The 15,223-nt window shown below is 36.7% G+C and overlaps 2 protein-coding genes and 1 pseudogene across 5 annotated transcripts; all 3 read right to left on the reverse strand.

The window, feature by feature from the left end:
* Nucleotides 1-1,406: 1,406 nt before the first annotated feature.
* AGY1 (Albino or Glassy Yellow 1) lies at nt 1,407-8,647 on the reverse strand. Of its 3 annotated transcripts, none has more exons than XM_089750314.1 (20): nt 7,902-8,641; nt 7,515-7,587; nt 6,937-7,143; nt 6,635-6,738; nt 6,363-6,542; nt 5,805-6,023; nt 5,536-5,649; nt 5,329-5,442; nt 4,987-5,154; nt 4,582-4,757; nt 4,377-4,443; nt 4,098-4,244; nt 3,842-3,937; nt 3,695-3,763; nt 3,378-3,479; nt 3,044-3,295; nt 2,869-2,936; nt 2,444-2,561; nt 1,930-2,148; nt 1,407-1,794 (listed from the first exon to the last, which is right to left on the reverse strand). In XM_089750314.1, exons 1-20 carry the CDS (start codon nt 8,322-8,324, stop codon nt 1,654-1,656), a joined length of 3,057 nt encoding a protein of 1,018 aa, XP_089606440.1. In that variant the 5' UTR covers nt 8,325-8,641; the 3' UTR covers nt 1,407-1,653. The 3 variants fall into 3 exon arrangements, 2 of the variants coding, with proteins under 2 accessions (XP_089606440.1, XP_022757715.2); XM_022901980.2 differs by having other exon boundaries at nt 1,909-2,148; nt 7,902-8,638; XR_016331263.1 differs by lacking the exon at nt 1,407-1,794 and having other exon boundaries at nt 1,909-2,148; nt 2,869-2,920; nt 7,902-8,647.
* A 411-nt stretch (nt 8,648-9,058) lies between these two features.
* LOC111304934 (proline--tRNA ligase, cytoplasmic-like) lies at nt 9,059-11,434 on the reverse strand. The gene is made up of 5 exons (XM_089750315.1): nt 11,300-11,434; nt 10,796-11,080; nt 10,471-10,689; nt 10,001-10,094; nt 9,059-9,453 (listed from the first exon to the last, which is right to left on the reverse strand). Exons 1-5 carry the CDS (start codon nt 11,378-11,380, stop codon nt 9,389-9,391), a joined length of 744 nt encoding a protein of 247 aa, XP_089606441.1. The 5' UTR covers nt 11,381-11,434; the 3' UTR covers nt 9,059-9,388.
* On the reverse strand, nt 11,314-15,223 carry LOC149512778 (proline--tRNA ligase, cytoplasmic-like; annotated as a pseudogene). Its single transcript, XR_016331265.1, has 9 exons — nt 14,634-15,223; nt 14,048-14,089; nt 13,853-13,933; nt 13,662-13,754; nt 13,380-13,496; nt 12,745-12,931; nt 12,390-12,456; nt 11,594-11,716; nt 11,314-11,452 (listed from the first exon to the last, which is right to left on the reverse strand). The product of XR_016331265.1 is annotated as a proline--tRNA ligase, cytoplasmic-like (transcript).

A 15,223-nucleotide genomic window follows, 5' to 3' on the forward strand; every position in this document is an offset into this window, starting at 1 on the left:
TGGTCACTAGACAACTACCAAGGCTATCCCATACGTCCCTAGAGTAATATGGAGGGAAAAATTCGCGAGCCTTCAACCTCGGCAAAGAATGTAAACAAAACACAGAGATTGCACAAGCCTGGGAGAAAGCGTCAAAGCGAATGAAGAAATGGGCAGACAAGGGTTGTAGGGTGCTACAATTCCAAGTTGGTGATTTGGTTCTTGTCCGACTAGTCTCTGAACAAACCAGGTTTTTGAGGAAGCAAAATCGTAGATTGATACGCAAATATGAGGGTCCAATGAAGATCCTTTCCAAGGTAAGGAACGCTTCTTACGAAATCGACCCACCAAAGTGGATGAAGGTGCACCCAGTGTTTCATGTGAGCAACCTAAAACCTTTCTACGCAGATCCTACAGATGCTAGCTGTAGGGAGTCAACCAAGGCCGCCATCACCATGAAGCCACCCTCAGAATGTCGGGTTGAAGAGATCTTAGTTGACAAGGAAACCAAAGTACCTTGAAGACTAGTACGTGAATACTTAGTAAAATGGGAAGGATTAAGACCGAAAGAAACTAGCTGGGAAAGAGACCACGACCTCTGGGCATTCAAGAAGAAGATTGAAGAATTCCAAGCCAGCAAGTGGACGAGGACGTCGATAGAATAGGTGGGGGAGGATGTCATGAGCCAACCTTGTATAGGGCCATAACTGAGCTTAGGTTGTCATGAGCCATCCATGTATAGGGCCATGATCGGGTAAAGGTGCCAAGGGGAGAAGGTAGATCTTTTGTGCTAAGAAAAATGTCCCTATTTCAAACATTGTAACGGTTAGTGGTAGCATAATTCTAAAATCTCATTTGCTTTTTAGAAGAGGTGAGCAGTCGACGTATTGTTAGGCTGTCTCACTGATTAAGATATGTTCTAGGCCATCCGTCAAGGGCTGCCCCTCTGGCCCCGACGATGGGAGAAAGTACCGATGTACTATTCTCAATATTAATAAAATATTTTTTTTATTCGAAAGTTCCGAGTGTTGTCTCGATATGTTTCCCTTTCTCTCAATTTGAATGTGCTATGTATGCTTGAAATTAACTTGTGACTTGTTGCCTGTTCAGATATCAAACTATCTTTGATTGACTTGAGTAGAAGTGTTCATTCAAGTGCCACACGATTTATCACTTCATTGAGAGAGAGCTTAGCACATGACACCATTGAGAGAGAGCTTAGCACATGACACCAGGCATGTTCCTATGGTGAATTTTGATGGGTTGTAAATGAAAATATCCCATTCTAGAGTTTTAACAGATTTATTTAGTATAAACTTCAACTATCCGGAAATGGATACTATTTTGCCATTCTACCTACTTTAATCACCTCAAAGAAATAATAGATGAATTGAGGGGGTATTTGCCCATAAGAAAAAGGGGGAACGGGGAAAGAAAAGGAAAACAAATTAATCTTTGAATGTAAGTTACAATGCCTGCAGCAAAATTGTTACATTTCCTACGAGTCTGAGTGGTGTGGTTTCCTATGGTACAATAAACAAGACATAATTCCTTTCCATTTTAAAATTGACATCTATACAGCCTTGCCACAATTATATACTACAACAAAAAGGCATTTCCAATTTATCACTTTCCCTTATAAAGTGATCCAAAGATTTTTACTAGATATAAGCACTAGGCACTGGGTTGGGTGCTCGCAGCTGATGAAGATGACTCAACTGCACCAACTGGATCAGGTTTCTGATTACCACTTCTACCGTTTGTAACAAGTTTGTTTGACTTCTCCTGATCCTTCTTTACCATCACTGGTTGGAACTGCCAAATTGTAAAAAAAACAAAAAACAAAAAACAAAAAACTAGTAAACATGACATGTCATGGTGGTAAAAAGTATAGCTTCCATAACTTTTAGATCCAAGGTTTCTCCAAACCTGATATATTGAATATATTACATTTCGTCTTATCTGTGCCATCATATCCAAGAAGAGGTTATAGCCTTCAAGCTTATACTCGATTAGTGGATCACGTTGTGCATATCCACGTAAGCCTACAGCTTGCTGTACAAACTTAAGGGCTTGCAAATGTTCTTTCCACAAGCGATCAATATTGCTCAATATTAAGAATCTTTCAGCTTCCTTCATCAACCCTTCTGCTTGCTTCTCTACCATATCCTAAATCCAAAATTTTGGGAAAATAAAAAACATTAAAACAAGCAAAAGGCGGAATACAAATATGCTTGAATCTTGTGTTGGCACCAAAAAAAAGGTTCAAGCAATCAAGACTCCTAGTTGTCCACGATACGTGAAAAAACAACAATAATCGGAAGCTTAGATACGTTAAATGTAACAACTGCAGGGTTAAATGAGCTCAGTATTGACAACAATTCAGTAAAAACTTAATCTCATCAAGCGATAATGAAAAAGACAGGACAAATCCTATTCTAGTAAACAAGATTAATATACTGACCCTTTTCTGCGAATATGCTTCACGACCACGAAGCCGAAGGTAATCCTGTAATTCCTCATAACTTGAACACTGGCTCCTCAACAAATCTGGGGTCAGATCATTCAACAGGTAGCAGTACCTAAATTATGGCAGTACGTTTGCCAGAAAATTATTATGTTTCCACATAAAACAGAAGGAAGATCCAGTAATATTAACATGATAAACAAGATCCTAGAACCTTCAGGCATGTTTTGTATTTCTGAATGCAGAAGTGTAACTCCTAGTTTTGAAATTCCAAAAATTGTAGGATAGAACAATGGTTGCAATTAGTTAACTAGAGTATTACGGTACATTGCTTCAAGTAATTAGACAGAATTCCCGTAACTATCTTGTTGAGCATTTGTCTTTCTGAAAAGAAAGGACAGAGAATAAAAGGAGGCTCTTACTGTTGAAGTTTTGCAATGAGCTTTTCGAGATCCCAGCTATCCTTTGGAACATCTGAACCAATATTTGCCTATTTGTTATAAAAAATAAAATAAAATAAATATCCCTAGACCCGATTAGAACCTAGATAGACATAAAAGAGAGAGTGTGTTAGCCAAAAGTTCACAAATACTTCACCTCTAAGATGTCATCCATTGTCAATTCAGCATATTCAATAATAAGAGATTGGAGATTGTCGGACGTGAGGGCTCGTCTTCTCTCTGTATAGACACGGTCTCTTTGGCTGTTTAGGACCTCATCATACTCAAACAATTGTTTACGAATATCAAAAAAGTAGTTTTCCACTTTCCGCTGAGCTTCATCAAGTGCTTTAGTCAGCATCTTGGATTCAATTGGAAGGTCTTCAACTCTGAAAGCTCTCATCAAACCCTTCAAGTATTGACAAAAAAAAGTTTTAACAAGCACATCAAATAGTGAACTGGAGTCCAGAAACTGCAACCACAGAGCAAACCTGAATTCTGTCCCCCCCAAAAATTCGAAAAATGTTATCTTCAAGACTTAGAAAAAAGCGAGAACTTCCAGGATCCCCTTGCCTGCCACTTCTGCCACGAAGCTGCATGGACATAAAATGCAATTTAAATTTGAATGTACACTGAAGAAGCTTATTCCATGCAAAGTATAAATAAAGAGAATGAGGAAATGTTTTTCTTCTCTTTTTTTCCCCACTCATTTTGAAACAACAAAGAACAGGACAAGCCCCTTGATTTAAACACACAATAGTGTAATCAAATAGCCAGTTTAAATTTTATAAATGTATTTCAAATTAACCTGATTGTCTATTCGTCTTGACTCATGACGTTCTGTCCCCACCACATGAAGCCCACCAGCTGCCACAACCTGCAGGGACATAGAAATAAAGAAATTGCAGGTAACACTAAAATCAATTAAAAGTTTATTCAGGGGGGAAAGGTGAACCTGCTTCCTCTCTTCCTCAGTGTAGACCTTATATTCCTTTAAAATATCTAAAAATGCACTTCGCAGCTTGGCTATAACTTCGTCCTGAGCAGGTCCCTGTAAATATAAAAGTAAAATGACAACTGTTTGGTAGTGTATCTGATAGATGCTATTTGGTAGTTTATCATTGGATTCAATAATTCTTAACAGGTACAAGGAGGTTTAAAAGTGAACAAGTCATATATATGTGCAGGAAATTCTTGCGTCTATAGTACACCTTTTCACAAGAATAAGACAGGCGCTCTTCAGCTTCTAGCTCACTTAAAGATATCTTGCCCCAAGTTTTGACAGTCAACTCTACAGCTTCCTCGGCTAACTTGGTATTTTTGCTAGATAGCTTGCATGGGAATAACTTCTCATTAACCTGGAATATTAAATAATAGTTAGCACTGACTAACGGAAATAAAACTAGAAAGTCCGGAAAACAACAACCTTATTATGAATTAAATTCATCTACCAAAACCAAAATGTTTCATATAACAATTCAGAATAAAACCTTCCATGTCTTCATTGGAGCAGGTTTCTTCACTGAGACAAAGACTCTTCCAGCTGGCTTAACAACTCTGCAACATTTATATACATTTAATGTCAACGTAAACCACTTTCCATGATGCAAGTAGCCATTATAAGGCACAGACAAAAAGAACATTAACTTAGAAACTATTACAAGCACAATAAATTTAGTGAATGTCAAATTGAACCTTGGCATTAGCATCTCACGTAGCTTCAGCCTGGCCATAAATTCTGCATTGCCACCAAGTATGATGTCTGTTCCACGGCCTGCCATATTGGTAGCAATAGTCACTGCCCCTAGACGACCGCTCTGTGCTACAATCTCTGCTTCTCTCTCCACATTCTCTGGTTTTGCGTTGAGAACCTTTACATTTAAATTTATTAATTCTCATCCAAATACATTAAATATGGTGGCTATATTATGCTTGACTTTCTTTTCCTCAAAGCTCGAGACAAAGTTATATAATTTTGTAGGAAAAAAACTTATATAAAGTACTTCATTTCAGATACAATTCTTCATTTCTAATGTTTAAATAATGTGCAGTCCCCAATTTGAATAGCCTTCCTTATCCATAACTCAAAAAAGGCCTTACCTCATGGGGGATTCCTGCTTCTCGCAATTGCTCTGACAATGAGTCACTTTGCTCAACACTTGTTGTGCCAACAAGTACTGGACGGCCTGTCTTGTTCATTCTAGAAATTTCTACAACAACTGCCCGCCATTTTCCATTAGTTGCCCTGAAAACTACATCAGACTCATCCTGAGAAAGACATTACGGGGCAAAGAGATTAGGATAAAATCTTAAATATAAGGCTAAAGACTTCTGAGATTAGGATCAAAATGACAAAATTATCTCAGTTATCATCTTTGGTAGATCAACACATGCAGTACAATTGAAAAAGATATATACCATGGATGGCAAGCTCCAACTCACCTTTCTTATCATGGGCTTATTTGTGGGGACAATAGTAACTTTAAGCTTGTATATGCTCTCAAATTCTGTGCTTTCAGTTGCTGCAGTGCCAGTCATTCCACAAAGTTTTGGAAACTGTAGAGCACATTTGTAAGCATTAGGAAGTTGAATTAACATAAATTTCCAAAAGAGTTTCACCAAATCATCTGAGAGAAGAAATGCTCCAACCTGGAGAAAAAAGTTCTGGTAACTGATTGATGCCAGAGTTATAGTTTCATTTTGAATAGGTAAACCCTCTTTTGCTTCAACAGCTTGGTGAAGTCCATCACTCCATCTCCTTCCCTGATGGAAACACGAGTGATATTATATATGCAACCCAATGTCCTAATTTATCTACTTATTTACCTAAATTTTTTTATTCTCATGCAAGTGATATCATAAGTTAACCATAGTTGCATTCTCTTCATTCAGTAGGCAAGCCGGAGAAACATATTTACCTGCATAACTCGACCAGTAAACTCATCTACAATAAGCACCTCCTTGCCACGGATAATATAATTTACATCTCTAAGAAACAACTCCTTTGCTTTAATGGCATTCAAAAGATACGATGCCCATTGTTCCCGTGGATCATACAAATCTTTTACATCCAGAATTTCTTCAGCATCCTCATAACCCTGTTCTGTAAGCAGAACAGTTTTCTGCTTCTCATCCACCTGCATAAACAACCCTTAAGGGGGCTTTTCTCTTTCATTTTCTTTTAAATGCCCTTGTTCTAATTTCTTTCATGTACTTGGGTCTATATTGACAGTGATTCTTAATCCCCTTGATGCCAACTATATACAATGAGGCAAAATCAACAATAATCATCACACCAATATATTTACATGAACTATAAAATGAGGTTTCAACTTCAATATTCTAAGTATTCTAGTAATATTTTCTGATGTAACAATCAAATGAGAAGAGTACAGTTTGGTAGGAGAAAAACATGGTAGCAAGATTTTACTAATTTTTAAAAGAAAATAAAACACAATACAGTATAGAAGTCTTACAGTATAATGTATATCTCGTTCAAAGGCAGCAGCTATTTTTGCTGCTTTATAATATGCATCACTAGGTTTTTCTGCAGTCCCAGATATGATGAGTGGTGTTCTTGCTTCATCAATAAGGATAGAATCAACCTCATCTATGATACAATAATTGAAATCCCTCAAAACAAGCTCCTCAACACTCTGCATATCGCAAAAAGTCCAGTCAGTTAAGTTGATTGAATTGAAGCACTGGCTTTAAAAAAAAACCAGCATATAAGCCAAGAATTACTTTCCGTGGCAAGATTATCTCTCAGGTAATCAAAACCTAGTTCACTATTGGTGACATAAGTAATGTCACACATGTAGTTTTCCCTTCTCTGTTCACTTGTCATATGCTCTGCCAAAACAAGAAAGAATCAGTCGTTAGCTACAATGATTATTAAAGTTGCAAATCAACATGCAGCTCAAATCTGATGAATTTTGAGCTTTTGAAGACCATTTTAGCAAAAAAATGTGAAATCAAATAACAGGAAGGGGAGGAGGGAAGGGGGGGATTATAACATACACTTTCAAACAAATAAAGAACAAGACCTACGTTGTATTAGGCCAACCTTCAACCCAAGAAAGCGAGGAACTTGACCAACCCACTCACAATCTCGTCTGGCCAGATAATCATTGACAGTAACCACATGAACTCCCTTTCCACTTAATGCATTCAAATAAGCTGGTAAGATAGCAACAAGGGTCTTCCCTTCTCCTGTTCTCATTTCAGCTATTTCTCCCTTATGAAGAACCATGCCACCTACAAGACCAAAGTTCAGGAAGCTTGAGGAACTTCCATTTCAACTACACGAAAAGCTTCTATAACCAGATAACTGAAAAACTCAAAACTACAATTCACACAATGAAGAGGCCACTTATCCATGCCCAATTCAAACACGATTGATTATGACAAAGAGATATTGGACTGGTTGTGAAAGTAGTCCCAACAACATTTTCAACTATAGGTAATTACCGGTTACCAGGCAACTAAAACTTTTGGTAGCAGAAATCAAATAGCAGCTTTCGTCAATAAGAGTCAAATTTAATATATCTAGGACTGGACAGTGAAGACACTGAATTGAAGCCAAGATATAATCTATTAGCAAAATTAGATTTTGAGCAGGAATTTACCTATCAGTTGGACATCAAAGGGACGAAGGCCAAGGACCCTCTTGGAGGCCTCTCTTACAACACCAAACGCCTCCTGCAACAAAATTACTTCTTTGTTTATAAGCCAAAGTGCATCAAACCAAACGACCAGAACAAAGTGACGGATCAGAGTGAAAATTTGAAGACAATTTCTTTTAACTTTTGCTTTGAACGTTGTACTTTGCTATGGCTTTTGAGTAATAGAAGATTTTGGGCTACACAAGCGACCTCAAGCTTCCTCTGTTTATTTTTGGACAGGTAATATTTATTTAACAAACTCCTAGCATCCCCACCCTATACATACTATAGAGTAATAAAAAAATACTAGCGAATGTTTTTTTTTGCTTAAAATAAATTATTTAAACTTACAGGCAAAAGAGAGTCCAAAGATTCGCCTTGAGAGGCACGTTCCTTCAAAGCGAAAGTCTTTTCTCTCAGCTCTGCATCAGACAATGCAGCCATCTCAGATTCCAATTTATTAATAGACGTCACAATCCCAGCATATTGCTGCCTAGTGGACTCTCCCGTATCATTCCCTTTAAAAATCCCACCCAAGAGACCCCCCAATGAAGCTGTAACACCCATCCTCCGCCTCCTCCTGCTTCCAAATCTGGTTATTTTCGCTCCAATTTCGACCACTCTAAGGGACTTTCCACTGAAGAACGAGGAACCCACATGGGAAAGTGGGGCGTAGTTTTTATTTCTGTAGTTGAAGATGGATTTGAAAGCAAATGGTGAAGCAGAGGGAGAGTGGTGGTATACCAGGGTGGAGTCGAAGAAGGGCACTGCCATTTTGGAGAAGAGACTCGATTATTGGGAAGTGGTTGGATTTGGGATTAGGGTTAAAAAAAATATGAGAACTTCTGTTATGATAAGTGAAGACAGTGTATAAAATGAAGAGGAATCTGAGAGGGTGGTGATCAGCCGAACAAGAGTGCTCTGTTTTAATCGTTGAGAAAGAGAGAGAGAGAGACAGAGAGAGAGAGGATGGGTTGGGTTAGGGGGATAAGGTGAGCGGTGGGAGAATCTAGTCATTGAAACTTATAGTTAAGACGTGGCGTTGCGTAACACCATTAGTCAATCAACCAAAGCCCCGGTTGTCTGGTGATACAAGGATATCAAAGTTCACAAATTACAAGCAGTTGACCGACCCCCCAGGTACTTTCTTTTTCCCTTCTTCGTTTGATGAAGAATAACCGTCAAAGAAACAAAGAGGGCGCAATTATTTTGAGGGCAGATGAGGCTCGTAACAAAGTGAAACTTGGAATTCATGCAACACTCGTCAAAGTTGTTAGTCCAAAAGGACAACGATGTTTCCAAAAGTACAGTGCTAAACTTGCTTCCAGCGCCATCATCCGCACAAAAGCAGCCCACAGGGGCATCTGACTCTCTCACCTTGATATATTTTCCTATTATACATTTGTGCATGCAAAAAGATTAAAAGAGTATGTGGAATTCTCTTTCAAATGCTTACCTAAAGCGCAATCCACCATGAAGCAACATAAGAATACAAGGTCAAAGCGATAGGAAAAACAAAATCAGAGTCATTATCAGATTAATCAAAACAAGAAATTTAAGACTTTCAAGAACCATGTCCATCAACGTATTCTAAATTTGTAATATCACAAGATGAAGTAGCATATTAACCATAGCAAAGTAAAGAATCTACGCAACACCTTGCCAAAAAAGAGAAGACCCAGAAGTTTTAACATGATAACAAAACTGAGACCCTTCATCAGTTTCTTATAACAATTTTAAATTGTAAGTTTCCCCGTTTAGAATGGTCAACACACCAGCACCGCTGACATTAGCCACCAGACCATGCGAACGGATAAGGTAATAAAATGAAAATAATCTTAGTAACTTCTGCCCCAATAGGTCCACTTCTTTGCTGGCTTCCCAGAAGCAAAGCATTTGGTACCTGCATGATGTTTTTTTGGATGAATAAAGACTTCTACAAAAGACATATATTATCCTCTATCCATTTTCACCCTTTCTTTTCTTTTTGTAAATGTGAAGTTACAAATAATCAAACTGCATCTACACATGAATCTCCTCCATGCTAATGCAAGGTGGAATTTACAAAATTCAGACCATGTGAAAAGACCGCATGTTCACAACAATAGAAATTAGGAAGCTTTGATTCCCATTCACAATGACAAATCGAAATCACATCTCACCTGAACCAAGCTCACTAACTATCCTGACTTTTCCTAATCCTTCGAATTAATTGAAAATTTGATTAATATTAATATATTATCTCATATTCCTCTTAATATAGTATGATTTCTCTAAATTTCCAATAACCTAGTGCAGTTTGTTCGCAGCTTAAGATTCTTGGCAGTTGTTGATCACTGTATGCTGATGCAGTAACAGTTTTTCAAAAAACAAAATACCAATAGTATTATGAGAGAGGGAAAGTATCCTATTGTTTAAAACAAATGCCTGCTTGGATGTGAGTCAAGTACCTTCTGGGAGTTCAGGCTGTTCAAATGGGGAACAAAGAGACTTAGCTGCTCCCATCTCAACCTTTGTTCGTGCTTTTACATCTTTCTCCACATCCTACATATGTACAAGACATAAAAAAGTCATTTGAGAAAATGAGTAAGATCCATTTTGACCAACAGATGCCTGGAGAGGGAGTCTTGGAAAATAATGACCTTTTTTATTTAAAGAAAGGCAAGATAATTTTATTAATAGATGAAATAAGAACACAAGCTCTTCATGAGAGTAGATTAAACACCCATCAGAACCAATCCAACCACAATAACACCCAATAAATATGATCCAACTCATTTTGGTGCTCAATAAAACACGTCAGATTAATGATGCAATGCAAAGATGAAAGGTAACAAATAAGTACTAAAACTATATTTGTTAAATACTAAATAGTCATCATCCTTGTAAAGAATAAGGATTCTGCAAATTCAAGTCATGCCTCCTCATCACACCAAGGAGCTAAGATCAATTTCTTTTGCCCTAGAGCTGTTACAAACTCTTCCCAAGTTTTTACAACTTCAACACAGGCATCTCGCTTTTTTTTTGCAACATCAAACAGGTGCTGTTGAATCTTGTCCAACATTCCTTTTACTTGTTCAACCAAAAAGACTCTAGAGATATCGGTTTTTGCTCCATTGTCACGGCGAACTGCACGCACCTGTCAGATAAAGCACTTTTCTGGTTTCAACTGTATAGATACAATACGAAAATAATAAATCAAAGAATAGAAGGAAAGCAGCATTAAAAAAGGGATGGGGGTTCACCTGATTATTTGCCAAGTCTCTAGGTCCTATTTCAATCCTTAGGGGAACACCTTTCATTTCCCAGTTTGAGTACTTCCAACCAAGTGAGTAGTTTTCTCTAAGATCAGCTTCAGCACGAATACCAGCATCTGAGAGGGTTGCTACAGTGGAAACACAGGCATCACAAATACCCTGAGTATCCGCATCTTTGTAAGGCACAGGAATCACAATAACTTGCAAGGCTGCTACTTTTGGAGGCAGCACTAAGCCTTTGTCATCCCCATGAACCATTACCATTACCCCAATCTGTGAAAATTTGAAAAATAGTAGAAAACGTAAGCAGAATAGCAGGAATTAGGAGAAAAAAATAGAAGGGGAATTATACGAGTAATTAAGGATTCTTTTGACTTGCAAGCCCATGTAATCACCCAAAACAACAAAATATAAATAGAAGGGATGGCATGATAAAAGACTTGAAATAATAAATGCTAAGAACATTCTAAGTAAAGAGATCAAAAGTTGTACTGTTTGAGTACTATACGCCCATGAATTCTGCCAGACCATAGCCTTCTCTCCCTTTTCATTTTCAAAGTTTATCTCAAACATTTTTGCAAAGTTTTGGCCCAAACAATGGGAGGTTGCACCTTGAATACAGCGCCCAGTGTTCGGAATAAATGCCTATCATATAGTTAACAGATTAAAAGTTACTCAATTTAGATTAAAGCACATTGACCAAGCAGACAACTTTAGGTTCATTGATCATGAAAATAAGTAGAGATAGTTATTACTTGCACAAATGTATGATAGCTTATACTATACCTCAACACTAGTTGTGTAAAGTCCACCAGCAAACTTCTCCAGTTCACTCTTCCTGCCTTTCGTAACAGGAATAGCCAAGAATTCTTCATATATTTGCTAGTACAATTCCAATATTTGAAGAACCTGAAATATATCGAAATTTAGTCATATGTAAAGGGATCCAGCTGACATCTCCAGCATTTATTGGTTACTTAGTCCCTTTATTGTCTGGTTGGTTGACAGTATGAGCTATCACAAATGATGTGAAAATGCATATTTCATGAGTGATTAGATGTTAAAGCTAAAGTCCAAAATCTACAAAGCACAAAGTAATTCAAGAATAAAATGCATATCACTCAGCATGTTATTTTTGGCACCTCAGTCTTCCTTTCATAAAATATTTATAAAAAAAAAAAAAAAAAAACCATATTTAACACATGTACAAGGTTCTAAGGATCTAGCACATTCTTCAATGATACTTCAAAAGGCAAGGCAAGTGAGATTTGTAAGATAATGAATTATGACTATTTATTTTTGACACAGTGCAGAAACCAACAAAATATTGGCATTATTCAAAATAAAATCACAAGCAAAATTTCTGAAATGCTTACTTAAATACTTAATTCAGCAATTCTGACACAATACTGGTTTTAAACCAAAAGTCAATTGTTGATAAATAAGGAAAAGAAAAGGATCAGCCATGCAAATTTTACATTTACTTTGACCTTCCCTTTTCCATTGTACACTAATAATACAATGGACAGGCTTCACCTCTCTATGGTTGAGATATTGGTCAAAAGTAAAAATTCTAAGCTACCTCTGTGTCTGCCTCTTCTTTTGTTGCAAAGGCAGTATGCCCTTCCTGCCATAGAAATTCACGACTCCTACAATCAAGGAGTTGATTAGTACTGACCATCTGTAAACATTTTAAATTAAATTTCTAACTTGGTTTCAAAAGAATTAAGAAAATAATCTGCACATCTGTAAACATTAATAATTAAGGTTCAGAAACTTGATCCAAGATTAGAAAATTATCTGAAAATTAACATGTCATTACATGTATGGCATAGAATATCCCATCCACTAGGTGGAATTTGGGGGGGGGGGGGGGGGGGGAAGGAGGCAAGATCACACTGGAAAAGCTAAAGTTCTACAAGTATAAGACAAACTACCTGATAAATGGTGTGGGATTGCTAATTTCCCATCGAACAACATTGCACCACTGGTTAAGTTTCAAAGGCAAGTCACGGTGTCCTCTTATCCACCTAGAATAATAGGGATACATAACTGTCTCACTAGTTGGGCGGATTGCAATTGGCACCTCCAACTCAGACTCCCAGATTTGGTCACCCAAGCAACCTGTTAAACCAGGATCCCAAAGCCATTAACAGGTTATTTTTTCATTAAATTACATATCATTTCCAGTAAAAAAAAAATTGCATAAAACATAAAGATAAGTGTTTCGTCAATCCAGTTCTAAGAAGTCTAAAAACATTTAAATATTTCCATTTTTTTCAGCATATTCAAGACAGTATCTAGCTCAAATGAGGAAGAACTTACTCCAATTTTGAGCTCTAGATAATAAAAACTAACTCCAATTTAAACCCTAGATAAAACCTAACTCCAATTTTGAGCCCTAGATAGAAACTAAACAATGAATTTTCCACAAAATGAAAATCATTAAAAAAAGGGCAGAAAAGTTTAGGGACAAAATGAGTTTCAAATGGCTAATTTGATAAAAAAATAACAATTTCAAGCTGAGGAGCATTCCACAAGGTCAGTTATGCCAGAAAAACTTAGTTCTTACCTCTGGAGCAAAACCCTCAATGTGGTCCTTCTCCTTTTGCAAAACACCTGGAGATACAAAGACAGGGAAATAGCAGTTCTTGACTTTCATTTTCTTGATTTCCGCATCAAAGAATGTCTACAGTTTAACATCATGGATAAGTTAACCATGAAAGGAAATGGAAAGAAAACAATGATCAAGGAATGGCATCCATAACAATCTTTTCCTTGTAATTAATAAACACTTCTTATTTACTAATTAAAGTGCAATATGAGTATAAACTATAAACATCATATGACTCACTTGCATGATCTCCCAAATTGAAATTGCCCACTGCCTCAAAATATAACAGCCAGAAATGTCATAGTACTCAATCATTTCACCATTGACAACAACCTATAAAAGCCAAAATAATTACATAATAATAAGATTTTAAGATCCCGATAATGTAGTATAACAAGCACTAAATCATTGCCCCATTGCAACAAAAATACCTCTACCATTCCCCAAATTCTCATCCTTGGTAAAGGAGAGACCCAAACCAGTCTCCTTCTTCACTTCCTTCTTTTTCCCTCCTAAAATATCAACAACAACACAACATTGGCAAACTTAGAAACCACCAAACCTTTATGCACGCATTAATAATAAAACATTAAAAGCTAAATAACCCAAGCAAAAAAAATACTTACCACTGCCACATTTTTTCTGCTCCCCTCCAGCCATATCATCAACTTCAAGTCCGAACAACGTAAAACATAAAATTAGAACAATTAGAAACAGTGCATCCCTACCAGTTTAAACAGTTAACATCCGCATTAAGGCAAAATAAAGCGGCTACCCTAGTAATTACACATATTACTATATGCTGGGTCCTGAACAATGCTAAAAGAAATCGTCGGAGAACAAGTATCTTGATTGGCGAGCAAGAATTACCCATTACTTTTAACGCCTTGACCAACATTCAGATCGAATACAAAATTGAATAAACTATTACCAACCGCCGATTTGAAAGTGATTTTTCCTGGACTGTCGGAAGACTATTTTGACTTTTTAAGGAAACAGAAACATGTTAAGGATGCGTGCAGCATTCACATCAAAATTCAGATGGGTAACCATGAATCAACCACAAAAACTAAAAAGAATTCTTAATTAATTATCAGATTTGGAATTAGAATTAAAGGACAGGTTAAATTTAGGACGTGGGAAACGAAAATAGAATTGAAAAACAGGGAAAGGAAAAAAAATGAAGAAAAGGGGGAAAATGTGAAATCTTACCTACAATGGTGGTGGATGCTTTGATTGCGTTAGCTTCTTCTTTAGACACAGTGACGAGGAGATAAAGAAAGAAGATAGGCGGAGCGGAGAAGGGTGTGCGAGTGTAAAACCCTGGATTTTGACTAGTAATCAAATATTCGTTTTTTAATTTTATTTGTTGACCCGTTTTGTGGGTAAATGCTAAATAGTCGGTGATTACATTACTACTCAGGACCAGAACAGCTCAGTAACCCGTGATACAGCCGCCGATTACGGGTCTACCCAGCTCATAATTCTGATTCTATTATTATTTAATATTATTATACCGAGCCACCAAATATTTTTTCCTTTTGGAATGGTGGGATTGTGGCTAAAATGTTTATTTTATAAATTACTGGATTTCAATAATTCTGTCTATGCACTTGTTTATTTTCCTTAATAAATTATTCAGCGAAAGTTTTACAATGAAATTATAATTATTACTTTGAATTTATTAATAAGAAAAAAAATACAATATCTATTTTTATCAATTCAAAAATTTTCTCCATAATTTTTTTCAAAAAAAAATCACCATATACTAAACACAATTTCACGAAGGATTTTTTTTTTCT

The sequence above is a fragment of the Durio zibethinus genome, chromosome 21, assembly GCF_047325235.1.
Source record: "Durio zibethinus cultivar Kanyao isolate XHJ-2024 chromosome 21, ASM4732523v1, whole genome shotgun sequence".
Taxonomy (NCBI): Eukaryota; Viridiplantae; Streptophyta; class Magnoliopsida; order Malvales; family Malvaceae; genus Durio; species Durio zibethinus.